Raw genomic sequence first — 27,533 nt, forward strand, 5'->3', positions numbered from 1 at the left:
TTGATTTTTATGGTGAAAAGCTGAGGCCCCAGTACAGTCTCCCAGGAACACCACTTGCCACATCCCATCAGAGAAGTGCCCTTTATACATATTGTGTCTTCTACCTCCCAACCCATGTCACAAGGTTATCCCCAAATACATGCACCTTCAACATTGCTTAAAAGAACCTCTTATGTAGAACCTTATCAAATTCCTTTTCGAAGTCCATATAGACAACATCCAGAGGCATTGGAGAATGAAGGAAGTAGTTACAAATAAGAGAGTGACTGAGAAAAAGATCGATCACCACTGAGATGCATTTAATAGGGGGTGTTATGTTTAGAATAACTCCACAAGACTGAGTACTGTAAGCTTAAACTGATGTGATCTTAGTCTCTCTAATCAAACTCGAATGCCTAAGCAGTATGGCAGACAACCTTTTATACTTGCTTGTATGAGGTGTGCAGGCGACCCTTGGGCCTCCAACAGGTGAGCCCTCTGGTGGCAGGTCTTAGTTATGTTTACATACATAACAGGGGGAATTTCTGTATTGTATTTTTTTATGACATTAAAGATAGGTACAGTAATAATCAAGAAAGGATTGGCTCCAGATTAGCTGCATCTTAACTGTTTATTTCTTTGTCAGAAACCAATACTGAAACAGTGGTACTGCCACATTAATAAATTGTCCATCCTAGCTGATTTTCCTCTATGATGATCCCCATATTCTAAAGATAATTTCAGAAAATTGCTGTGTCACTCTGAGGTGTTGATATAGGAAAATGTGTAGATTTATGCTGGGGTGGGGTGGGGGTGTGGAAGAGGCAGTGGAAGTGATTCAATATCTCCAATCTGACCCATCAGGAATCAAATCAAAAGGAACATAGGAGAAGTAGGCCATCTGGCCCCTCAAGCCTGCTCTGCCATATAATAAGATCATGGCTGATCTGATCATGGACTCAGTTCCACTTCCCCGCCCACTCTCCATAACCCTTTATTCCCTTATCGCTCAAAAATCTGTGAATATATTTAAGGTGGAGAGACAATGACTCAGCCTCCACAGCTCTCTGGGGCAGAGAATTCCATAGATTTCCAACCCTCAGAAGAAATTCCTCCTCATCTCAGTTTTAAATGGGCAGCCCCTTATTCTGAGACTATGTCCCCTAGTTTTAGTTTCCCCTACGAGTTGAAATAGCCCGACATCCACCTTGTCGAGCCCCCTCATTATATGTTTCAATAAGATCACCTCTAATTCTTCTGAACGCCAATGAGTATCGGCCCAATCTACCTTCATAAGTCAACCTCATCTCCAGAATCAACCTAGTGAACCTTCTCTGAACAGCCTCCAAATGCAAGTATATCCTTCCTTAAATACGGAGACCAAAACTGTAGGTGTGACCTCACCAATACCCTGTACAGTTGTAGCAAGACTTCTCTGCTTTTATACTCTATCCCCCTTACAATAAAGGCCAACATTCCATTTGCCTTCCTGATTACTTGCTGTACTTGCACACTAACTTTGTTTCATGCACAAGGACCCCCAGGTCCCTCAGTACTGTGGCACTTTGCAATTTTTCTCCATTTAAATTATAATTTGTTTTTCTATTATTTCTGCCAAAGTGGATAACCTCACTTTTTCCCACATTATACTCCCATCTGCCAAATTTGTGCCCACTTAGCCTGTCTATAATCCCTTTACAGACTTTGTGTCCTCCTCACAATTTGCTTTCCCACCCATCTTTGTATCAGCAAACTTAGCTACATCACACTAGGTCCCTTCATCCAAGTCATTAATATAGATTGTAAATAGTTGAGGACCCAGCACCGATCCCTGCACTAGTCAGTTTGCTAACCGGAAAATGATCCATTTATCCCGACACTCTGTTTTCTGTTAGCCAATTCTCTATTTATGCTAATATATTACCCCTAATCCTGTGAACTTTTATCTTGAGCAGTAACCTTTTATGTGGCACCTTATCGAATACCTTCTGGAAATCCAAATACACCACATCCACTGGTTCCCCCTTATCCACCCTGCTCGTTACATTCTCAAAGAACTCCAGCAAATTTGTCAAACATGATTTCCCTTTCTTAAAACCATGCCGACTCTGCTTGATTTGGAAAAACATGATTCAAAGTCCCGCTGTGGCTTCCTTAATAATTGACTCCACCATTTCCTCAACGACAGATGTTAGGCTAACTGGTCTATAGTTTCCTGCTTTTTGTCTGCCTCCTTTTTTAAAAAAAAATAGAAGCGTTACATTTGCGGTTTTCTAATCCGCTGGGACCACTCCAGAATTCAGGGAATTTTGGTGGATAACCAATGCATCCACTATCTCTGCAGCCACTTCTTTTCAGACCCTAGGATGCAAGCCATCAGGTCCAGGGGACTTGTCCGCCTTTAGTCGCATTATTTTACCGAGTGCTATTTCATTAGTGATGGTGATTGTTAAGTTCCTCCCTCCCTATGGTCCCTTGATTATCTACTATTGGGATGTTTTTAGTGTTTTCTACCATGAAGACCGATACAAAATATTTGTTCAATGTCTCTGCCATTTCCCTGTTCTCCATTATTAATTCTCCAGTTTCATCCTCTAGGGGAGTAACATTTACTTTAGCCACTCCTTTCCTTTTTATGTACCTGTAGAAACTCTTCCTGTTTTTATATTTTGTGCTAGTTTACTTTCATAAAAAAGAGAGAAGATAGATTAAGTCGTTCTTTGCTGGCTTTTAAAAGTTTCCCAATCCTCTGGCCTCCCACTAGTCTGGCCACATTATATGTCCTTGTTTTCAATTCGATACCATCCCTTATTTCCTTAGCCAGCCACGGATGGTTATCCCTTCTTAGTCTTTCCTTCTCATTTGGATATATTTTTAGTTCCTATCTCAAGTTTAACAGCCTGAATCATAACCACAGTACGAGAGGAAAAGTGGTTAGCCTTAAACAGAAAGGTAGAGATGGAAAGAATGAAAGAAAGAAAAGCAGAGAAGTTACAAGGAGGTAAATGTTTAAGATTTTTGCCTGAGAAATGCTACAGATCAATTGGTCGATATAATAATTATTACATTGTTTCCCTCTCGATTGGCCTGTTATTCATGTTGCCTTCTAGCATTCTGGATATGAATCATATGACTCATGCTGCCATTATATTTTCAATAGTTTGGTTGGAAGGTGACCAATTCCAGTTTTGGAATATTGGAATCATGTAATATCTGAATTTCTCATCTGCACTTACTGGTTTATGGGAATCACAACTGATTGCTCCAGTCCACTGCTAAGTTAGCAATGCCTATTGATATGGACGTGGAAGGCTTCATCTACATTTGATCCAATAAGGGATTTGCTCATGTTTTTACTCAAATTGCTACATTTAGTTGAAATTATTTAACAAGTCTTGCATTCATACTGTGTAACACCTTGCATCTGAATCTGCCCATTCAAAAAACAATTATATGCCTAGTCTCTGCCTTTTGTTTATGTAATTTAAGATTTTTCCTGCATTTACCCACATCCACCTATTACATGCTACCCAAACACGAGCCCTGTATCAGTCTCCTCCCTGCCCTGCTCAGTCTTCACTCACTGTCTATGCTGTTGCCTCTCGTCATTCTTTTTTTTCTTTCAACAACCTGGTCCCCACCTATCTGAATTTACTTTATAACCAACCTTTTCTCCTGCCACTGCTCCAGCTCGATTCTCTTTATGCGCCCATGGCCTCCCTCTGCTTGTCTTGGTATGCTCCATCATATGGCCCATTATTCAGGAATCCAACAACATAATCTCCATTACTGGCTCTTCCAGAATATTAATACAAACTTTTGTCTTATGTCCCCAACAAGTACGCCACCCAGCTCATTTCCCAGGGTTAACTTTTCTAACCTCTTCACCGTCTCCCTTTCAAACCTCATTAGCATGGCAACAGCCATCCCACACCACACTTGCTCACTAGAACATTCATTCCCTTACAAAGCCTTCACTGTCCATAATGTCAGTATTATCAAATCAATGGAAATACAGGCAGTGACTTCTTCTGCCTTGTTGAACGCTCCTTGCTTCACCATATGCATCTCCCAAAACACCGTGACAGCTAAGATTCTGCCATTACCGGCTGCTACCTTGGGTTCTCTCCCTATTCCTTGAGCAGTTTCCCCTAATTTGAGCATCTCACCCCTTTCCACCCTCCCACTTTCTATTTAAGACTTTTCCTCTATCACCCTACCAGATCCCACAGCAACTTTCTTGCTAAGATCATTGCCTTTGCGACATCTCATGCACATGACTCATCTCCACCTGAATTTCCCTTGCTCGTTCTCCAACTGATGTGCTTTCTCCCTTGATCTCCAGTCTGGTTAACTAACAATTTCCTCATGCCTTTCAGCACGCACATCTCCCCACCCATCTAACTTCACCACCCTCACCTTATTGCCCATGGAAAAGATTGTGTGCAGCCCCCTCTGCCCCCGGGACCAAGCTCCTTTACCAATGCATGCATTCAATGCACCCAAACCATTAATTTCACCCCAAGAGGAAACACCAGAATCTCCAAGCTGACCCTCAGTCACAATCTGTAGATAAGTCAGCTCCTACAGGTTTACTCTACCAGTCATCATTGTCTCTTGGCCCCACAACCTTCCCATGCATTCAGAGAGGCAGCCTGTTCAGTTGTGATGGGCCAGAATTTGATCAGGAAGACCGAAAGCAGTTTTCAGCCTTCACCAAAAACAAAGCACCTTTGCAATCAACATCAGCCTCCTCACTAGTGTATCTCAGGTTAGACCAAGCTGCACACAATCTCAGCATTGTGTTCGACAATGCCAAGACTTTACTTTCACCTGCACAACATTGCTTGCTTTTTTTTTCCCCCCACTGGCACGGAAAATTTTAGCCCTGCCTTGATCACCTCTAGACTACTTTTCCTACACTCTTCTTGCCGACTTCCTGACCTACACCCTCAAACTGATCCAAATCTTCAATACCTGCATTCATTCCCTCCCTAAGCCCTAATCCATGATCGCCCATCCTCACTGACCTGTATTGGCTCCAAATTGCCCAACGGATAGAATGGCCCAGAATTTGAGGCCAGCGGCGAAGTGTACAGTGCACACCACTGACCTCCAAGAAAGCTGCCCACAAAGATCTCCTGATCTCGGTGGCAAAAACTTGGTTTTTCAATGCTGAATTGATTGTAGTGCTGGCAAAAGGAGATCTCTTGTGTGGTGCAGCAGTGATGTCATCAAGCAGACTAAGCAGCCAATCACATTGAAGAATTCTCAGACAGCAAATCAGGAAATTAAAAGCACTGATTCAATTCACGTTTTAAACATGGAGAAATAAAGATTCGGACATATGCATGGGGTTAAGATGGAAGCTGAAAATCAAACTTTAATATATATATTATTTTAAAAATCTAGTAATTTTCTATCATAATGGAGAAATTTGACAATCCACAAATATAAAATTAGTTTTTCAGGGTAGAACAATTATTCAGCAGTCAGTATACCATTAAATCCCCAGCTACACAGATTCCAAAGCTTAACTTTTAATGGGGTGTTTATCATAATTAGATCATAAAAGCTTAATTTTTCATGATTTCACTGATTGCCAGCTATGGGGTGTTCCACAGTGCAGCTTGTGGCAGAGCAGTAATGACCACAACTTCAAGATTTCAGCATTTATCTGCGTATGCACCAATTCCTGAAGATTTGGTCAGTTTCAGAGGGGTAATGACAAGAGTTGCAGTCATTACCACAAAATCAGGGCCAATATAAAATCCTCGTTTTGTGGTACAGCTCCACCCTATCTTTGCAACTATCTCCATTTCTCTTCCCTGCATCCTCTTCCATTTTCAGTGACAGGTCTTTAGCTACCTCAAAGTCCCTCCCCAAACCCTTCCAACTTTCTACTTCCTTCCCTACCTTTAAAATTCTTCAAAACATGGCTTATATCAGGCTATTTCTCATCTCTAACTCTTTATTAGGCTCAGCACACTCTCCGTGAAGTACTGTGGGACGTTACCTATACTAAATGCACTTCAGAAATTATTGCCACACGTGAAACTCATTAGTTACATGAAGCAACATTCAGCTAAATAATTGGCTAAAATAATCCTGACCTCTCCAAACTCTTTCCTCAATGACAATTTCAAAAATGACCCACTTACTCCCCCACCAGCAGAAATTGTCTTTTTTTAAATTCTCTATCAAAATGTAATTCTAAAAACCTCAACATAATTTTTCTATTAGTCCCCTCTGCTCATAGGTTTAGGAGTAGTCCATTCAGCCCCTTGCACACTTTGTGCCATTCAATTAGATCATGGCTGACCTGTATCTTAACTCCATCTACCTGCCACAACAGGTTTTTAGGGGTAGAGAGTTCCAGATTTCAAATACCGTGTTTTAAGTGCTTTCTGACATCACCCCTGAATGGCCCAACTCTGCTTTTAAGATCATGTCCCTTGTTCTATACTCAGAGGAAATAGTTTATCTACTGTATCAAATCTTTTAATCATCTTAACCTCAGTTAGGTCAACCCTCAATCTTTTATATTTCAGGAAACACAAGCCTAATCTATGCACTCTTATAATTTAACCCTTTTAGCCCCAGTGGTATTCTGGTGAATCTGCCCTGCATCTCCACCAAGGCCAATATATCGTGCCTGAGGTGCGGTGCCGAGAGCTGAATGCAGTACTCCAGATGGGGCCCAACCAGAGCTCTGCACAGCTCTAACATAACTTCCACCCCCTTGTAATTCAGCCCTCTGCTCCAGCAGAAAGAGTCTCAGTCTCAAATGTCCTTTCCCTGATGAATCTATATGGTGTATACTCTCAATGGCTTCATTGTCTTCTCTATAATGGGGCATGCAAAACTGCCAAGTCTAACTCTGCCTAACCAATGTTTTGTACAAATTTATTATTCCTTTACTCTTATGCCTCATTTATAAACCCCAAAATGTCATTGGCCCTTATGACTTGATCTATTTTATAACTCCCACTTTCAAGGAATTATGAATTTGAACTCTCAAGTTTCTCTCTCAAAAATGTTTTTCCACTCTAGCATATACTCTCATCCCTTGTTTTTTTTCTGCTCAAGATGCATTTCTTCACACTTCTACATTAAATTGCATCAGCTACTTGTCGGAGTCTTTTACAGTTTGCCTATTTGATAATCCCCTACTTTTGTTATCAAATTTCAACATACTCCCTTATACCCAAGTCCAAATCAGATTATGTACTCGTGTGCACACACACTATATATAATATATATATATTTAGAGATAACAAAAGTAGATCAATGAATCCTGGGGTACACTGCTTCCAACCTTTCTCCAAATCAAGTAACACCCATTAGCCCCGATTCTTCCTGTCTAAATTATCTCATGAATTTCTAAATGCGGAGTAGTTTGCTCACAACGGACATCAAAATTCTGGGAACAATGCAATACTTATTAAAATTAGATGCTAGAAATGCTTGCAAGAGGTTCCCCAAATGTTATCAGTTAAGTGAAATAAATTAAACCTACCTCACTTTCCATTTTGGGCTCCTGTATCCAGGTACCAGATAAGCAGCTTGTTAGGATGCTCCATTTTTATTCTCCATCTCTTTTCAATGCCAACTTTGAGAAGGGCATTTTGGGCAACGAGTCAGATCATGGCCATTTTAGGAGATGCCAGGAGTACAACAATTTGCATTTATATAACGTCTTTAGCATAGGAAAACACCCCACACCCGATTCTTTTTCCAAAACAAAACTTGCTGCCAAGTTTAAGGTTTTTTCTATGTAAAAGCTACAGCCTCCCCAATCCATTTTCCCCCCCACACAAGGCTTTAAGATTCTCATACTCAAGTTGTTTTTAAAAAATATAACTGCAGCCTTAGCTTAGTTTTTACATTTCATAAAATTATATTTTCAAAATGAAGCATTTCATTTTTTTTTAAATTGATCAGTTTTGAAAAATAAGCAACTCAAAAAAAATCGTGTTTTGCTTGCAACTGAATGGTTGCGACAATCTTTCTTCCTGAGCAATTTTGAGATCTCAAGTATTTCACTCAGCATTTTAGAAAGTTCAACCCATTCTCATTACTTTTCAATACATCCTGAAAGAAATCAGTCCATAGATTATCCTCAATGCACTCATCCTTCAGCTGCATTATATTTAAATGTAATGATTTTAAGGGTACATATTTTCAATGAGCAGATTGGATATTGTAAAGCATTAGCACAAGCTCTGCAGGCTCAGCAGTTAAAACAGAATACATGTACATAAATTCTACCAGCACTTTGTAATACTATGTTGAGTACATTAGTTATACTGAAGTTTTACAGTGTAGCCTTACAATGCAGAGTATGGTGTTCAATTTTGCCTATAAAGCACAAAAGTAGATAACTGCATTAAGAGGGCAACAAGGCTGAAAGTTCCTGTGGTGAATAACCTTTTGTCTCACTCCAACTGTAATCTTGGTAATCCAGGTGAAGAACTACAGCTCCATTCTGTTGTTCTACTTTTGCTAATGTAGTTTCATCCCCTTCAGATCTGTTGGTTCCTCTGCTCTGGACTTCAGCAAGATCTCTTTCCTGAAAGTTTGCTTTCCAATGTCTGAACTTTTCCATTCTATATTTCCTTAATCTCCCAGTCCATCTTTTTTTTCCCTTGGATGCTTACTCATATACCCAAAGCAATTCCTCTTACCCTTCCAATTATTCCTGTTGTCCTTACAGCAGTGTTTTTTTTTAAGTTACAGAAGCTGTTCACTGAAATGGTCACCTTGAAGTGTTGTGGCCAAATCCATGATTCCCATTATGATTTTCAACATGGTTCATTCTACTGGTGACCTATTGCCTGTTACACCCCTCAAATTCCATTCAATTTGATCGCATCTGGCACTACGTATTTTTAAAGTCAGCCACCACCAAATCTCCCACCAAAGCTATGTGCAGTTATCGGGTTTTCTCTCAAATCATTGTGTCAGCTGTGGCTCAGTTGATAGGACTCTCACCCGAGTTAGAAGGTTGTGGGTTCAAATCCCACTTGAGACTCGAGCACAAAAATCTAGGCCGACACTCCAGTGCTGCACTGTTGGAAGTGCAGTCTTTCAGATGAGACATTAAACTGAGGCTCTGACTACTCTCGGGTGGATGTAAACGATCCTACGGCACTATTTTGAAGAGCAAGAGTTATCCTCAGCGTCCTAGCTAATATTTATCCCTCAATTAACATCTAAAACAGATTATCTGGTCATGATCACATTGCTGTTTGAGAGAACCTGCTGTGCACAAATTGGCTGTTGCGTTTCCCGAAACAAGCACTCTACTTGGAGCTCCATGACAGTAAGAGAGTCCCAAGAGGGCAGAGAAAATGCTTCAAGGACACCCTCAAAGCCGCCTTGAAAACAATGCAACATCCCCACCGACTCTTGGGAATCCCTGGAGAAGTATTCGAGAACGCACAGAACACTTTGTTTTAGTCTGGAGCACACGGAAGCCAAGCACAAACAGCGTACGACAAACCAAGCACCCCACCGCCTGTCCCTTCAACCACCACCTGCCCCACCTGTGACAGACTGTAGATCCCATATTGGGCTCATTAGTTACCTTAGAACTCATTAGTGTGGAAACAAGTCATCAGACACCAGGGGACTGTCTAAGAAGACACTTCAAAAAGTACTTCATTGACTGTAAAGCACTTTGGGACATCTGGTAGTCGTGAAAGTTGCTACATAAATGAAAGTCTTCCTTTCTTTATCTAGTAATTGATGGCTCATCCCAAGGCCCTAGTCACAGTGACTGCCTCCACTTACCATCCAACCCTATTCATTATTTGGCCGACTGTTGCACTCTACATCCTTCTACTTATTTCAGATTCTATGCTCTGAATACTCACCACCTCCAGTCCTCACTGTAAAGGCTGAAACATATCTTGATTTCATACATTTCAGTACAAGGAGTAGAACTCTGGTTTCTTAAAGTTAATATTCCTGCCATGGTCAGTTTTTAAAAAAGAATATTTTGTGGTGGTAAGTTTGAGCATTGAGATATTTTGTTGATGGGATGGAAAAAAAAAAAGTGTTGTGGCATAGTAAGTTGAAGTTTAATCTACAATACAAAAATGCTGTAAAAATGTTTATTTTTTTAATGGTTCAACATACAATTAAAATGTTCTTTGGGCAAGGGTATCAGCATTGAACACTTCACTGTGATTTTCAGCTTCATACACCACAATACCCAAGCTACAGATTTACTGCGAGTCATGTTAGTGGTTAGAATCATTTTCTTACAATTCACACTGCCATACAAATTTCACAGCTATGCACTACACAAAGTGTAAAAACCAGAGTGTCCAAACAAGGTTTATATATTTTGCAGCAATCTTCATGGTATCCCTCAATTCTATACAGTGCAAATAACCCCACTTTGAAATACACAACATTAAAAGTTTAAAACACGTGACAAAAGGCAAACAATGCATCTAAATAAAAAGGACAGAACAAATTATATCTTAGGACTATACATTCTAGGTTCCCAGCACACCAGATTTCATGAAATCGTCCTGACGTTCCTGGTTGAAATCATAAAGAATTCAACTGCAGTTTTGTTCAGTCTTATCTTAACTGCAAATTTCTTGTGTCAGTAAATCTCAGACAATAGAAAGTGAGTAGATTGGACTGGGTGGGGCAGGGGTGCTTCTGAACCAAACATGTCAATCTTCATTCTTCCACTTGCCCCATCAGGTTCTCTGCAGGGCTGGGGACTGTAATACGAACAAAACGTTTTTTTTTTACATGAAAACAAGATGTATAACTGCTATTTGAACCAAAATGCATAATTAAATTCTGAAGATGGTAGCCCCAAATATCAAGACAACTGAATTGTGTTCTAGGCCATTAGCCCAAAAATATGGCACGTTTTACAGGATAAGAAGTTCTTTTAGCAGTTATCGTCTGCATAATTCATTTGCCACACTCCTGATGGATGCAACCTGTAAAGATTTTAAATTAAGGCATATTCAGATAAGTTTCTATTTACATGTTTTGCACTGCTTTTCTACAGTACAGCCCAGCTTGATTATATGCGTGTGTATCTGCTATTGCGCATTAGTAACTCATTTGAAAAGTCAGAATCTGCCTCAAAATGTCACTTAAAATTACTTTGATATGACAAGTACAGTGAAATCCACATGCATGCAATTCTAGCAAGTTAGATAACAGAAAACATTAACAGAGTCCCAGTTTGTCCCTAACTTAGTACAGACATAATCAAACCAGTTACATCTAAGTAACTCATGTTCATCTCAACTTATAAATGACAGGATTCCCATGTTGCGAGCACACCTTCAGTTTTCTCATTACTATACACAGATTCATTTGAACCCAACTCGCTGGGATCAGATGGAACGCCGGCTTTACACCCCGCCCAATATTACTCTCCAAATGACCTCAATTAGGCGGGGTGTAAAATTAACATTGCACCCGATCCAGTCAGTTTCCCACTGGGTGGGTTAGGTTACCCCAGAGTCTAACTTGTATGGGTTGTCACAGCAGGTGCAAGCTTCTCATGAAGCCATATATAGCAAGGAGCTCAATGAAATCAAACTCTGGTATGATCAATTCCCATTGGTGACTAAAGGAGAAAACTAAATCAATTCACTAGTGCAGATATAATGTACAACTCTATTTGCAGTTTAAAAATTAGAGACCATAATTTAAGCCCAGGCATTTGTAACATCAAGTTTCTCATCATCTCTCTCAATACCAAAACAGGTCTATTAAATTCTAGGGCGCTCAATAACTAAAAGTCAAGTCTTCAATTTGCTAACAGCAAAACAAAAACATTGACTACTGCTTTAGTAACCCAATGCTTAGTCATACAAGTGAAATTTCTCAAGAAAAACACGAGAATGCCAGTTTTTCTCCAATTAACCCGCTAACAAAACCACACACTTCAACAGATGCGTTCCTGTTATTTTGTTAGGTCATTAATTACAATGGGTAAAGGAGTAATATCCCTTGTCATTGAGGAATTTTAGGCTCAATGATTTAAATGCCCCACGACCTTTCACTCCTACTGGCAACTCATGTTTGGAATTGCCGTAGAATACTGTAAAAGGAAACAAAGATAACGTGCAGATTTTTCCTATTCATTTCAATGGTACTAAGTGTCAAAGTGAGATATTGGGACGGAAAAAAGGCTGCTGTGCACTAACGAAAGCATCATTGTGTCTTCTAAACGATTAGAAACCCATAACTCCAAATTAATAGCCTCAATGGATTACTAGCACATCCATAAAAGGCAAAACAAATGCCAAATGTCCAAAGTGGAGCCCCCAATAAACCAACTAAACTTTAGAAAAAAATGACTTTACTGTTTTACAGGTTACTCTGCTTAATACTTGGTGAATAGTGGTTAAAAAGCTTCACTAAGCTTTGTCTCAGCTTGCAACAGCTTAAGTGAATTCTTGATGAACGCAATTGTTAAGAGCAAGTGTTTTTGGTTAGAAAATTCAATGGTGAAAAATCTGCGTTATCAATTGATTTACAGGTCGACTTTAAAAAAAATAACAGCGAATAAACAGATCTGGCATGATCAAGTTCCGCTAAACACCAACTATTCTCTCCCAAATAGCAGCACTTAAGTCTAGTTGTACCAGAGGAAATAAAAAACATTGTATAGAATCTACAAATGCAGATAGTTCGGACTCAGAATGTGATTCAACAAAGTGCTTTGTCTTGAGAGAAGTGAGTCACCGCTTTTCATTTTGTAATTTAAATGACTGAACTGATTAACCATCTCTAGACAAGACCCACCCAAAAAAATCTTTCCAATGGTATTTTGTAAAAACAAATGAACCTGAAGCCCAGATACCAATTGACATCTCACAAAAAGAAGTGCTTTGGATTGACATTAAACCTCCTGATCAATTGTGTCCTAAAGTTGGCTCCAATTCATGCTTTCTGAAACCTGAATATGCAAGACATTAGTGTACCTTCAATCACTCTGAAGGAACAGCAAATGAAATGAGATACTTAGTATGTTTAGACTTCTAGAATGGTTTAGTCTGCAGAGTTTATAAAATGCAACATCTTTCCCGGATCCTTTTAGCTATGCTTTTCCTTTTCTTCTTTCCATTCTTCTCTTTACTATCTTCCATTTTTCTTGCACGTATTTCCCTCATCAAGTCAAAAAAAACCTTCATGGAAAGAAAAAGTACGGTATAAGAGGACTATACATTGCATGCAGAAGTCAACACACAATACATTAAAGTGTGATTCTTGAAACGATAAAGGTTGCATTAAATAGGGAAATTTGAGGGGGAGGCATGCACTACTCAAGTAGAAATCATCTTTGACAGTGCAGTACATGACACACATTCCAGGAAGATTTATAGCTCAAACAGTATGGTAGTGTCCACAACACTTTTGCTTGCTAAGATGCAAAGCACATATTTGGACAGTATAGTGGGCATGTGCCAGGGAAGGCACATCCATGATTCCTCAGGTGGAAAATTCAGATTTCAGCTTCTTCAGATGTCTAAGCAACTTAGTAAAGAATGGCACAGGAGAAACTTAGAACAAGTCATAGGAAGGGAATACCCTATACTAAAAAAAATGTAAGTTTACAAACGTTACATAAATTATAGGGATGGGCAATAAATGCTGGTCTTGCCAGTGACACCCACATCCCATAAATGAATACATTTTTAAAAATAGCTCTTGGCTGTCTCTAGGATCAGATGCCTTTTTAAAAAAAAAAATCATTAATGCCAAAGACAGGTAAAGCAACCAGCATTGTTAGCATATAAAATTATTTTTCACATTTCAAATGGAGATGCAGGTGTAGAAGTGGCTATTTTTCTTTGCGTGGGAGGGGCAGGAGAGAAGAATTGCAAGGTCAGGCAAGCTGTATGCAAATCAGTGTGGGCAGCAAAATGATCATCAATGCATCCAGGAACTCAAGGTATGAGGCCACTAAAATTCCATGTGTGAGCTGCAGAACAACGTATTTACTCTTGTTCTTTTGTAAATTTCCCCAGCATTTGGTGCCAGTAAAGACCTCCTCCAGCAGTGCATAGGATGTCTCAATGGCAAAAAAATGTCCTATATCCATTCAACAGCCTCAGTCAACATTACGATTTCTCTCCTCTCTTCAGCCAAAAAAACCCACACAACTACACTAGGCGAAGTCTTCAAATCCAAAAAATGAACTTATTCAGTCAATAGGAATAGCATATCTGTTTATATCTAATTTTGAAAAGTCCCATCCTGTACCCATTTATTTTGGTTTGGCACATTACTTTGGACAAGAATTTCATCACAATCCAATGACTATCTTATTCACATAGGAATGTCTCAAAATCACAAATAGTCTATGCAGAAAATTTATCACAAAAAGGATTTTAGTTAATAGTTTCAAAAGGAAAAAGCCATCAATAATAATCTCCGACTTAAATTTGAAAGGATGTGCATTCCAAATTTATGCAGCCAGCTGCCCATCATCGTACTACATTTAACCAGAGATGGGCATACCTTATCAACATTGGCTCTCGTTTTTGCAGATGTTTCTACGTAATTCACACTCCACTGTTCAGCTCTGCTCTTTGCCTCATCCACCGATACTTGTCGTTTGTCCTCCAAATCTGATTTATTACCAACCAGCAAGAAGGGAACATTCTCGTCCTCCTTTACCCGGAGAATCTGCTCCCTGGCGAAGGAAAATCCCAAATTCAGTCTTTAAAATTCTGCTCTACATTAATCCTCAGAAGCACATTTTCTTTGTAACTTAAGCATACACATATAAAACAGACCAGACCAAATAATTCATGCTGAAAATGTGCGATAAGTGCACTGTCTAGCATGTCACCTTGATGGGTAATACTGTACTCAAGAGTTTGTTCATTATCTTGAAGTTGTGCTTAAACTTGTGGCCCATGAAAGCACCCTAGTAATATAGGCCCCAAGTTTCCACACGCGGCAAAACAGGCGCCCCTCCGAGCTGGGCGCCCGTTTTTCGCGCCAAAAACAGCGCCTGAAAAAAAAAACACGCTATTAGAGCGCTTTGCAACTCGATGTCTGCTTGGCGCGGCGCCCAGGGGGCGGAGCCTACCACTCGCGCCAATTTTGTAAGTAGGAGGGGGCGGGTACAATTTAAATGAGTTTTTTGTGTGCCGTCAACCCTGCGCGTGCGCGTTGGAGCGTTCACGCAGTCTGAAGGAAACATTGGCACTCGGCCATTTTAAAAAGTGCTGCAGAAAAAGTGAAAATTTGTTTATTGAACCCTTGCAAAGGCTTGTATTTTAATTTTCTTGATATTTCTGTGTGCGAGGGTGAGGGGGTGCATTCTGTAATTAAAGATAGACTGTGATAAACGGGACACATGCACTTGTTTGAGACTATTCAAATTCTTTGTAGCTGTTCAATTTTTAACATTTTTTAATAAAACCACATTGCCCTTCCATGATCAGCACTGAGGCTTCTTGCAGCTTTCTCCCCCTGCCGTCCGTCGGGCCCAACGGTAAACGGCTGCCTCAAGTACTGAGGCTTCTTGCAGCTTTCTCCCTCCCTCCTCCTGCCGTCCGTTGGGCCCGACGGCAAACGGCTGCCTCAAGTAATGAGGCTTCCTGCAGCCTTCTCCCTGCCTCCCCCCCCCCACACCCCTGCCGTCAGGAATGGCTGCCTCAAGTAATGAGGCTTCCTGCAGCCTTCTCCCTGCCGTCGGTCCCGACTGCAAACCGCTGCCTGAAAGGCCTGCCTGAAGCACTTTCACACAGGTAGGAACATGGTTTATTTAATCTTTTCTTTGCTTATAAATTTTTATTCAGGTTGGATTTATTTGTATAATATTTGTATAAGTATAACTAAGGATTTATTGTAGAATGTAATGACTTTCCCCCCCCCCCCCCCCCCCCCCACCCACCACCTCGTTCCGGACGCCTAATTTGTAACCTGCGCCTGATTTTTTTAATGTGTAGACAAGGTTTTTTCAAGCCTACAAAAATCTTCACTTGCTCCATTCTAAGTTAGTTTGGAGTACGTTTTCACTGTGGAAACTTTCAAATCAGGCGTCAGTGGCCGGACACGCCCCCTTTTGAAAAAAAATTCTGTTCAAAAGTGAAACTGTTCTACCTGACTAGAACTGCAGAAAACTTAAATGTGGAGAATTCCGATTTCTAAGATATTCCGTTCTCCACCAGTTGCTCCTAAAAATCAGGAGCAAATCATGTGGAAACTTGGGGCCAGAGTCACAAAATACAACCACTACACTCAAGGTGAAGAGACGAGACATTTTCACGTACTGATTTTTTTTTCTCTAAACACAGCTGTGAAGCTGAAGCCTCACTACGCAAAACTGACTGTTAGCTGCAAACAGGATCTATTATTTAAACCTGGACCTACTCAAGCATCACTTGCATAAATGCATCTACTATCGAATGCTATCAAAATAAAGCTACAGCATCTGGTGAGTAGTGGGCTAGCACAAGAATTGGGATTAGAATAGATCCAGTTGAGGAGTTAGCACAGGCATGATGGGCTGAATGCTGCAATGTATTTTTTTTTAATTCTGTAAACTAATGAAGTCATGTCATTGCAGTAAATTTGTATATTTAATCACAAAAAACTTCCAATCCATTTGAATTGGTGTACAATAGGATCAGTGAAGTTTTAAGTAAAATTCTATTTTACATTAAACCTCCCCATGTGTTTTGCAAGAAGCTGTACTGACATTAGGTATGGAGGTCTATAAACTTCACTGCCCTATCCACCTACAAAATAACATGAATGCAGGTGACCGATTGTCAGAAAAGGGCTGGAAGCAATTCAAATATATATTAAATACATTAGATGGCTTTGTTCCCAAGTACAGCCTGAGGACAAATTATACAGAACTGAAGCCATAATGATTAGAGTCAAATCAACTATCTACTTGGAACACAACAACTTGTATTTATATAATTAATTTAACACAGCAAAATGTCCCAAGACACAGAAACAAGAACAATATCAATAAAAATATTTTGACACCGAGCCACAAAAGGAGATATCAGGACATATGACCAAATACTTGGTCAAAATGGTAGATTTTTTAGGAGCATCTTGAACGAGTGTGGTAGAGTGATGGAGAGATTTAGGGAGGAAATTCCAGAGCTTGGGGCCAAGGCAGCTGAAAGCAAAGTTGCCAACGGTGAAGCGATTAAAATCGGGTACGCGCAAGAGATCGGAATTGGAAGAGCGCAGAGATCTTGCAAGCTTGTAGGGCTAAAGGTGGTTAGAGAGATAGTGAGGGGCGAGGCCAAGAGGGATTTGAAAACAAGGATAATGATTTTAAAATTGAGGCGCTGTTGGACTGGGAGACAGTGAAGGCCAGCGAGCACCGGGGAGATGGGGGAGCGGGACTTGGTGTGAGTCACGACACGGGCGGCAGCGCTTTGGATGACCAAGTTTTTTGGGAGTAGAACTAGGGAGGCCAGCCAGAAGTGCTTTGGAATAACCAAGCAATGTGCCCGTTAAGCTGCGCAGCGGTCTGGGGATCCCACATAGGCCACTCAGCAGCTTTTAAACGGAGAAACCACGCAATTGCGGAAATTGAATGGACTGTGGAGCCCGTAAAAGGGGCCGCGCTCCCCCCAAAAAATTAGCAGCAACATCGATCTAGGAGGCAACAAAAGCATGGATGAGGGTTTTGGCAGCAGATAAGCTGAGGCACAGGCGAAATGTCCAAAAAACTTATGTTGGGAATACAGAAGTTAGAGCAAGAAGCCCTTTCCAAGCATCAAGATCATAGTTAACATACTACTGTGTGTTAACATAAATTATACAATATTGGCATCTTTGATAAATGGAGGTATTAATCTCCAAGTGCAAACTGCTATGTGCAGAGGGAAAAAATAGAAATGTGGATTATAATGTACTTGTTTGAAGAATCAACTCTTGCAATTCACCTGAAGTTTAAAAATTTTAATTATTTTCCTTGTATTAAGTTACTCCCTTGCTAGCTTGTGGTCACAATCATAGAATGAAGTAAAAAAAAAACACCAAGCACAACAGCACTAGTAATGCAACACATTCATTCTGACAGTGGTTTTAAAATTTCACCTGAAGTCAGCTGTAGCTGCAAAAGATTCTTGTTCAGTGATGGAGAATACGCAGAGGAAGCCTTCTCCACTGCGAAAATAATTATCCCTGATAGCAGCGTAATCTTCTTGGCCCGCGGTATCCAGGATGTCTATCTGGACTTCCTCACCATCCAGCACCACTTTCTTCCGGTAACTGTCTGCTTTTGTAGGCTCATAATCCTCAACAAACTGGAAAGAAAGCCACCATTTGAACAAGTTTCCTGGTCTGTATACTTAATTTGCTAGTAGTTTTGTTTCCGTTGCTTCTTTTCCCCCCCCCCCCCCCCAAGCTTCACAGACAAGCATTTTAGATTGAATTTAAAAACAGTTAAGGCTAACTATACATTTGCCTGCAAATGTCACGCCAAAATCTTTGAAGCAAAAGAATCTAAATATGTATGAGAAGACAATAGCTTCAAAAGAATGGATTTTTCAAACAATTAAAAAAAGGGAAAAAATCTCATTTAAAAATGAAGAAAACATGGTTAAGGGAAATAAACAAGGCCACAAGAAAAACTGACTTTAAAAACCAGATTGCAGGACCTTGCACTGAGGCTACACTGCACGATAAGAATTTAACACGTGCGTTTTTAAATTCAGGAAGTTCACTAATTCAGCTTGCACAGGGAAAAACCACAACTGCCAGTCAAGTGGGAAGGTAGGGCAACCCAGCCTATTGCATTGCTGAGCAACCAGCTCAAGAGTGGCAGACAGCCTGCTAACTAGTGGCTGAAATGAATCACTGCACCTTTTCCAGAAAAAAATTCCACTGTATATTTGACCACCTTTATGAACAGGTCAGCTTTTTAGTCCAGATTTGGTCTCGAGCCCACCAGGCAGACAGGGAGTGAGACAGAAAAAGATAAGGTGGCTTTTGAAACCAGTCAAGCACCAAACGCAGTTCAATTGCAGATCAGCATGAAATGGAACAGAAATCAGCTGTTTATATAAAAAGGGGAAAAATCCATTTGCTCAGGATAGTGTCATATGAACACTGGAGTGTGGATGTGTATGTAACTGCATTTTTATAAACTTGGATATCACAATTCAAATGTTTTCCATATCTGAAACCTTTTCTAAACAAGCTGTTCAGTGATGCTCTTGGCTACCTGCAGCTCAAACTATACAAAATTAGATCACAAACCAGAAAATATTGAAACCTGTTTTGGAAACACTTCCAACAGACAGTCATACTTAAAAAAACAACACTTGCAGTACAGTTTACAAAACAGAAATATAAAGTTTCAAAAGAAAATTATGTCTGCAAACAGAGCCAGAAGTCATTAAGATGCCCAACTCTCCCTATTTACAGAAGTCAATCCATACCTCAATGTCGGTTATACAAACAGATCGGATTGCTCAACTGGCTGTAAAATGATTGAACATAATAGTCAATGACAAATAAATAGAAATATTGTAGCTAAGGTGCATTAGAGATCAGTATATTGTGTGTAAGTTTCAAACCATATTTTCTTTCTCTTAAGATTATTTAGCATGTGATATGCCTGACCAATGACTGATGTGCACTCGATGCAAGGTTATAATTTATACTATTCTGGCGAAGAATCATTGACCTGAATGTTAATTCTTTCTCTCCACAGATGCTGCCTGACCCACTGAGATTTCCAGCATTTTCTGGGTTTATAATTTATACTAGGTTGACTAACACTGGGCTGAGGAGAGCTGGTCAGGTCAGAAGCAGAGTCTGGAGAGGGATAAGGAAACAACAGGAGGAGCATTCTCATGATAGTTGGAGTGGAGATAAGGAAGAAACTAAGTATTGTAGGGTTGCAACAGTGATGGTGGTGATCTAGGGTGACCAGGAAGGAAGAGGAGCAGGAGGCGGCTGCGGAAGCCAACCAGATCACCTCACCTTGCAGTTGGCATGAGATGAAAGGATGGAGGGTACAGAGTTGGAGGCTCAAAGGCAGTTGGTAGCAGAGAAAAAAAAAAAGTACTTGAAATTTCCACTGCTTTCCAGGAGCAACAGGATGATTTTGGCTGTAAATGGGGAAGGCAGTACATATTCAGATGATTGAGCCAGATTTGAGGACATGAAGGTGGGTCGTAATTGAGCAGGAATGGCAGACCATTAAGAATCTTGTGGGCACAAATGTGAAACAGAAACAAGGGAGTTAGTTGTTAATTAAGTTGATTGCGGCTGTGACATTCCGGCAGATAGTGGGCAGCGAGCTGGAGAGGAAGTTAGGAGGTAGCTTCTATCCCAGGGACAGAGGATTGGGGGTGAAAAAAAATATGGATGCCAGAAGTGGTTAAACATTGCCTCAGTATATTTTAGGGACACAGCAAGACCTTGTGATAGCAAGATAAAAAAAATTAATTCACTGGATGTGGGCATTACTGGCAAGGCCAACATTTATTGCCCATCCCCAATTGTCCTTGAGAATGTGGTGGTGAGCCCAGCCTTGAACCGCTGCAGGCAGTGTGGTGAATGTACTCCCACAATGCTGTTAGGTAGGGAGTTTCAAGATTTTGCCCCAGTGACAATGAAGGAACGGCAATGTATTTCCAAGTCAGGGTGGTGTGTGACTTGGAGGGAAGCTTGAAGGTGCTGATGTTCCCATGTGCTTGCAACCATTGTCCTTCTGGATGGTAGAAGTCGTGGGTTTGGGAGATGTTGTTGTAGAAGCTATGGCGAGTTTCTGCAGTGCATCTTGTAGATGGTACACGTGGCTGGTCCAGTTAAGTTTCTGGTCAATGGGGATCCCCAGGATGTTAATGGTGGGGGATTTTGCAATGGTATTGCTGTTGAATGTCATGGGGAGGTGGCTACACTTTTGTAGATGGTCATTGCCTGGCACTTGTGTGGTGCAGACATTATTTGCCACTTATCAGCCAAAGCCTGAATGTTGTCCGGGTCTTGCTGCATGCGGGCGTGGACCGTTTCATTGAGGAGTTGCGAATGGAAGTGAACGCTGCAGTCATCAGCAAACAACCCCACTTGAGCGGATGTTCATCAGTGGTATGGATTATATGCTGGGCAAGGTTGAGTGAAGCCAAATGTCAAGAAGTCCAAGGAGGTACAGCAGAAATTCACATGGAGGGGGAGGAAAGCAGTGCCTTCTTCCAGGGATAGAGGATGTTGATTGAGCAGTTGTGGTTGGAAAGAGGGAAGAGGCAAGGAAAGAAGAGAAAATGAAAAAAAAAATATCAGCAAGTGGTTATAAATGACCTCAGTGCTGTGGACTTCGGAGATGTCGGAGGGTGCACAGTGCAAGGAATATAGGGAGATGCGTGGCAGTAATGTCACCGTTGGTGTGATGTAATGGGCAGCCCAAAAGAAAGGTGTTGTGATAGTAAAGAGCACGATAATTTTCACTTGTATAGCGCCTTAAACATTGTAAAACTTCCCAAGGCGCTTTACAACAGTGTTACAGACAAAAATAAATTTAACACCGAGCCACAAAAGAAATTAAGGCAGATGATCAAAAGCTTGTTTAAAGAGGCAGGTTTTAACGAGTGTCTTAAAGAAGGAGAGGGAGAGGGGCATAGAGGTTTAGGGAGGGAGTTCCAGAGCTTAAGGCCCAAGCAGCTGAAGGCATGTCCACCGATGGTTGAGCAGTTATAAGGAGGGATGTTCAAGAGGACAGAATTTAAGGAGCGCAGACATCTTGTGGGATTGTGAGGCTGAAAAAGATTACAGAGATAGGGAGGGGCAAGTCCTTGGAGTGATTTGTAAACAAGGATAAGAATTTTTAAAATCGAGACGTCGTTTAACTGGGAGCCAATGTAGGTCAGAAAGCAGTGGTGAGGGGTCCTGACGAAGGGTCATCGACCCGAAACATTAACTGCTTACTCTCCACAGATGCTGCCTGACCTGCTGAGATTTCCAGCATTTTCTGTTTTTATTCCAGATTCCAGCATCCGCAGTATTTTGCTTTTGTATATGGGCGATCTTGACTTGGTGCAGGTTAGTACACAGACTGCTGAGTTTTGGATGACTTCAAGTTTATGTAGTGTGGAATGTGGAAGGCTGGCTAGGAGTGAGTTGGAGTAGTCAAGTCTAGAGGTAACAAAGGCATGAATGAGGGTTTCAACAGAAGAGCTGAGGCAGGGGCAGAGGCAGGCAAAGGCGGTTTTAGTTATGCCACAAATGTGTGGCTGGAAACTCACTTCAGGGTCAAATATGACACCTAGGTTGTGAACAGTCTTGTTCACCCTCAGATTGATGTTTAAAAGAACAAGGGCCAGGTCAAGTTGGGACCTGGAGACGAGTCACACCACAACAGCACTGATGATAGTAAAGGGATTACCTAGGATCCCCAAAATCATAGATGAGGCAGTTTATTTGCAAAGGAGTGGACATTTTGTAAGCCGATCACAGTTGACCAGTAATGGCATCTCACAGGAGGTGGGGGAGGAGACAGGTGACGTACAGGAAAGATTGAGATGCCGCTGAGAGCAGTTTACACCTGTAGAGCAAGGTGTGCCAGGAGAGGGGGAATGAAGCATTGCTATTGCTAATTTGGGCTGACGAGCAGTAGATTCTGCAGTAGGCTGGAGCAGAGGGAAGCTATAGATGCAGACAGGAAGAACTCAAGACTAGGTTGGCAACAAAGAGTGTCTCATTACAACATGGTAGCTGGACAACAGCAATGAATGAATGGGTTGGGATTGGAAATGCAAATTCAAATGGCAGTTTGAGAATTAGAATTCAGTTTAAAAAAAAAAATCTAGGGGTAAAAACTGGATCAGTAAATGACCATGAAGTTGTTGGACTGTCACAAAAACCCAACTGGTTCACCAATATCCTTTAGGAAATGAATCCTGCCATCCTTACCCGGTTTGCTCCAATCCCAAACCAACGTAGTTGATTTTTCACTGCCCTCTTGACCTAGTAAGCCAGTTATATCAAACCACTACCAACAGTAGTACTGGAAGCATCTTCACCCAATGTGGTCCTGTTATATTTGGTAGCAGTTTGCAGCACTCAAGGTGGTTTACCAACACCATCTCAGGGCAAGGAGGAATGGGCAATAAAATCCAGCCTTGCCAGCAACCCCCTCATCCCAAGAATTATTTAAAAATTGGAGCGTAGAGTAGAGTATGAGTTTGAGCAATATTTAGATATTTAAATACATTGTCGACAACACATAATCCCATTTATGTTAATTATTCTGATACAATCCACAATATGAAGTTTACAAACAGATTATAATGCGTCATCTTTATTGCAATTCCTTCCAGTATATAAAAGATGGGGCAGCCAGACTTAAAAATATATCAATCCCTCTAACCTGGAATAGGATTACAGAAAGACAATCAGATGTACGTGAACCTGCGTAAAGATTTCAATTTTATTCGGACTGCTGGACTATATTTTTTAAAAAATGTTTCCTGGTTTTATTAATGAAATACAGCCTCACATTTATTTCAGGATAATGAATTCTAGAGACAACAAATCTGCAAAATCCTTAATAAATTGGACCATTCGCATAATTTTAGTAAGAATTCAAATTATCCTGTTATTAGAGAAAACATAGCATGACAGAAATATTCTTACCTCATCATACATGAACTGCAGCGTCAAGGCAGATTTCCCCACACCACCACTACCAACCATAATCACTTTGTGGAGAGCCAAGGAATTCTGACCTTTGGTCTTGTTTGCTGCCATTTTATGAATAAAAGCGGACCACCAAAATGTGAAACTTGGTAGATAACAATTTTCCACCTAAAACAAGAATCAAGAACAAACTTAGAACGCAGTGGGCACATTCTGAACTGGCAGTCAATGTGATAGAACACTGCACGACTGAACAAGTACAGCAACTTCACTGAAGAACTTTCCCAGGACATAAGACAGTGCAGAGATGAGGCACGAGACTGATTTTTAATGTCAGAAGCCAGGACTGCAACAAATTACAGGAGGACATTAATAAACTTGAATAGGCATATAATTGCCAAATGAAGTTCAACACAGATAAATGTGACGCATTACATTTTGGTAGTAAGAATAGGGAGGTCACTTCTTGAGGGAGTGTGTCCAGGAAGGGTAGAGGAACAAGGGGATCGGAGTACAAATGCACAAATCACAGTTGCAACACAGGTTAGCAAGACCATAAAAAAAGCAAACCAAGCACTAGGATTTATTTCCAGGAGGTATAGAATTGAAAAGTAGGGAAGTTATGCTTAAACCTGCATCGAACCTTGATTTGACCACACTTACGAGTACTGCACACAGTTCTGGTCGCCATATTATAAAAAGGGATAGAGGGGCACTGGAGAAGGTGCAGAGAAGATTTACAAGGATGAGGGACGACCTAATAGAGGTCTTTAAAATTATGAAAGAGTGGATAGAGAGAGAATATTTCCACTTGTGGGGAAGAGCATAACTCGAGGCCATCAATATAAGATAGACACCAAGAAATTCTAATAGGGAATTCAGAAGAAAATTCTTTACCCAAAAAGAGTGGTGAGAATGTGGAACTTGCTACCCCGGGAGTGGTTGAAGCGAATAGTATAGATGCCTTTAAGGTGAGGCCAGACAAGCAGATGAGGGAGAAGGGAATAGAGGGTTATGCTGATAGAGCATAAACACTGGCATGGACTGGTTGGGCTGAATGGCCCGTTTCTGTGCGGTATCTCCTATGTAATCCGATGAAATCATGTTTAAAATTACTGCAAGGCAAATTTAGGACATCAAAATGTTCTTCACTCGAGTAATACTGAAGATTGAAAGGCCATTCAGGTAAAGTAATGGAGGAAAAAAAAAAATCATGGAATCATTTAACAACTGGAACCTAGGGAGAGGGAAGAGAACTGCATGTTCATTCTAGATGGGCAAATGGCCTTCCTTTTCCATATCTATTTTTCAATCTTGCAACCAGACTTCACTCAGCTATCTCAAAAAAAGGAATGTCAAGGATAAGCACAATTAGCCAAATCCATTCCCGAAAACATGGGAACCCTTTCCCGCCACAAGAACCTTTTTGTGCTTACATTTCAACATCACGGCAAAGCATTTATTTGTGGATGGAATCTACAGGATCGTGTATAAACACGCAACTGTGGTTAGTTTGCAAAGACTCAGCCGGCAAATTAAATTGCAAATTAAAATTCAGGTAACACTTCATGAAAATATGTAGCAAGAAATATTCATTCCACACACCCACCTTATTAATTGTTTTGCTCTATGATTGCTTTTTATGATTCCCATTTCTCTATTTTCTTTGTACCCAACCTTCCACTAGTTGCAGTCTTGAGGACTATACTGAACAACTGAAGTGGCTCTGGATTCTGTACATGCAATAAAACTAAAACATGCAAGTGCTATAAAAAAGTCAAAATAGAAATACAAAGAAAAACAAGGAATTGTATGTAATCCCACAGCACAACAGCCCTCCTGCCCACATACCTGAGGTAGCGTTACAATTTATTCGATGCTGCTTCAATGAAAACAGCTGTGCACAATAGATTGAGAAAAACAAATATAGTGAACACTATGTGGGTTAGAATTCAACCCAAACAGTGTTTATGCTTTGCATACGTTATCAAAACAACATCATTCAGCAGCTCATTTGAATGCAAAGCCTTCCAATAAAACAATTGGGCACCCACACAACTAAGTAGGTCCCAAGCTGGAATTAAGGCAGCATCTGCTTGAATACAAATTTAATGAGGACTCGTGGTAAGAATACAGGTTAGATGCAGCAGTTCAATACAAACAGCAGTCACCAACTGCACTGTACGAGAGCTCTGCTGCACAATATTTTATTCAGCCCTTGACGTGATTGCCTAATTGGTAGTTTTGACAGACTCAAATCAATGGAAACTGGATTAAAACAACTAAATTCATTCAAAATTGAAACCAAAAACAACTTTCAGCCCACTGGTCTGAACTGAATTCTAACTCCCATCATGTTCACTATAAATAGACTGTGCAACTGTAGCTTTTCATTGGAGCAACAAGGTGAAACATCTTAATTTGCTGCAAATGTCATGCTTTCATCAGATGCAGTACATTCTATTCAGGTCTGTTGACAGGTCTCCTGTTTTACATCACTGCCCTATTCAGCATTTCAGCTCTTGCAGTCAATAAAATACAACGTAGTTTTGATAGTGGAAAGTAAACTATTGTTTCACAGTCCTTACCCAATATTATCAGTCACCAGTTGAATTGGAAAAAGTATGACATTGATTTAAAAATAGTTTAAGATAATTGAAAAATAACCAGAGGGGAGATAGAGAATTTTTAATGCTAGTTATGATCTGGAATGCTCTACCTGGAAGGGTGGTGGAAGCAAATTCAATAGGGAATTGGATATATACTTGAAAATAAAAAAATTGCAGGGCTATGGGGAAAGAACAGGGGAGTGGGACTAATTAAATAGCTCGTTCAAAGAGTCAGTACAGATGCAATGGGTTGAATAGCCTCCTCCTGCGTTGCAAGATTCTAAGGGGCCGAAATTGGTCGTCCGCCCATTTCTCGGCGGTATGTCATTTCATACTGCCAGGTATCGCTGGGGCGGAGTGTGCGCGATTTGTCAAGTTTTTTCTTGCCGGTATGCTGAGTGGAGTGCAGCCGCTGCAAAGCTCTTTTCCTCCTCCCCCTCCTCACAGACACACAGACCAGAATTGACAGACTGCCGGCCTGAGCGCTGTGCAGGTATGCAGCTTGGTGGGGGGAGGGGGGGGGGGGGGGGGGGGAAAGGGGGAGGGTGACAGATAAAAAAAATTCATAAGTGATGACATATACCACTGACTGAAGATAGACTTAAAACCACCTTTTCCAGAGCAGGTCTGCCGATGGCAAGTCATCAATTTGGCAATTTTGGGCGGTATGTCGGCTGTGTGCAGGGGCAGATGGTATGCATACCACCCGGCGGTATGTCATTGATGAATTTTCTGCCGGGCAGTATGTTGGTATTTTTCGATCAATTTCGCTATTTTGGGCGGTATGTCCAACAATTTCGGGCCCTATGATTCCAAGTATATAGAAAACAAAGCTCTCAATTCCATTACACAAAGTTCAAAAAGCAGACATTGCAGCTCCGTTTATTTTGTTAGATATTTGAAATAAATTTAAAGACAATTCAAGAAACCTCCATAATCATTGTAAAGTATTCAAAACAGTCTACAATTATACTTCATAACAAATTGCAATATTTGTGAATAATCCTCATGACTATTCCCATTTGTATTTCGCACCAAAATAAATTCATAAACTAGATACACAGATTCAAGTTTAAAGTTTGTTAAAAATGAGGTGTGTGTTCCTGGGATGAGCATTGCTGGCAAGGCCAGCATTTGTTGCCCTTCCCCAATTGCTCTCGACATGGTGGTGAGCTGCCTTCTTGAACTGCTGCAGTCAGTGTGGTGAAGGTATTCCCAGTGCCGTTTGGGAAGGAGTTCCAGGATTTTGACTGACTATGAAGGAACGGCGATATATTTACAAGTCAGCCTGGTGCGTAACTTTGAGGGGAACTTGCA

The 27,533-nt window shown here is 40.7% G+C and overlaps 1 protein-coding gene and 1 long non-coding RNA gene across 6 annotated transcripts in view; one reads left to right on the plus strand and one right to left on the minus strand.

The window, feature by feature from the left end:
• The window catches only part of LOC139273417 (uncharacterized), a 54,824-nt gene that overhangs the window by 21,644 nt on the left and 5,647 nt on the right, over window positions 1-27,533 (plus strand). The window contains exon 2 of the long non-coding RNA XR_011595100.1: window positions 16,287-16,426. This is a non-coding gene — a long non-coding RNA (uncharacterized lncRNA). The remainder of the gene's footprint in view (window positions 1-16,286; window positions 16,427-27,533) is intronic.
• Window positions 10,084-27,533, minus strand: part of LOC139273396 (ras-related protein Ral-A) — a 75,078-nt gene continuing 57,628 nt past the window's right edge. For all 5 annotated transcript variants that reach the window (XM_070890276.1, XM_070890284.1, XM_070890267.1 and 2 more), the window contains 4 exons: window positions 23,605-23,775; window positions 18,061-18,269; window positions 14,497-14,671; window positions 10,084-13,160 (listed from right to left, as the gene is read on the minus strand). In XM_070890276.1, the coding sequence (XP_070746377.1) occupies window positions 13,038-13,160; window positions 14,497-14,671; window positions 18,061-18,269; window positions 23,605-23,718 (621 nt within the window). In that variant the 5' untranslated portion in view covers window positions 23,719-23,775 and the 3' untranslated portion in view covers window positions 10,084-13,037. The remainder of the gene's footprint in view (window positions 13,161-14,496; window positions 14,672-18,060; window positions 18,270-23,604; window positions 23,776-27,533) is intronic.

This window comes from Pristiophorus japonicus, chromosome 1 (genome assembly GCF_044704955.1).
Source record: "Pristiophorus japonicus isolate sPriJap1 chromosome 1, sPriJap1.hap1, whole genome shotgun sequence".
Lineage (NCBI taxonomy): Eukaryota > Metazoa > Chordata > Chondrichthyes > Pristiophoridae > Pristiophorus > Pristiophorus japonicus.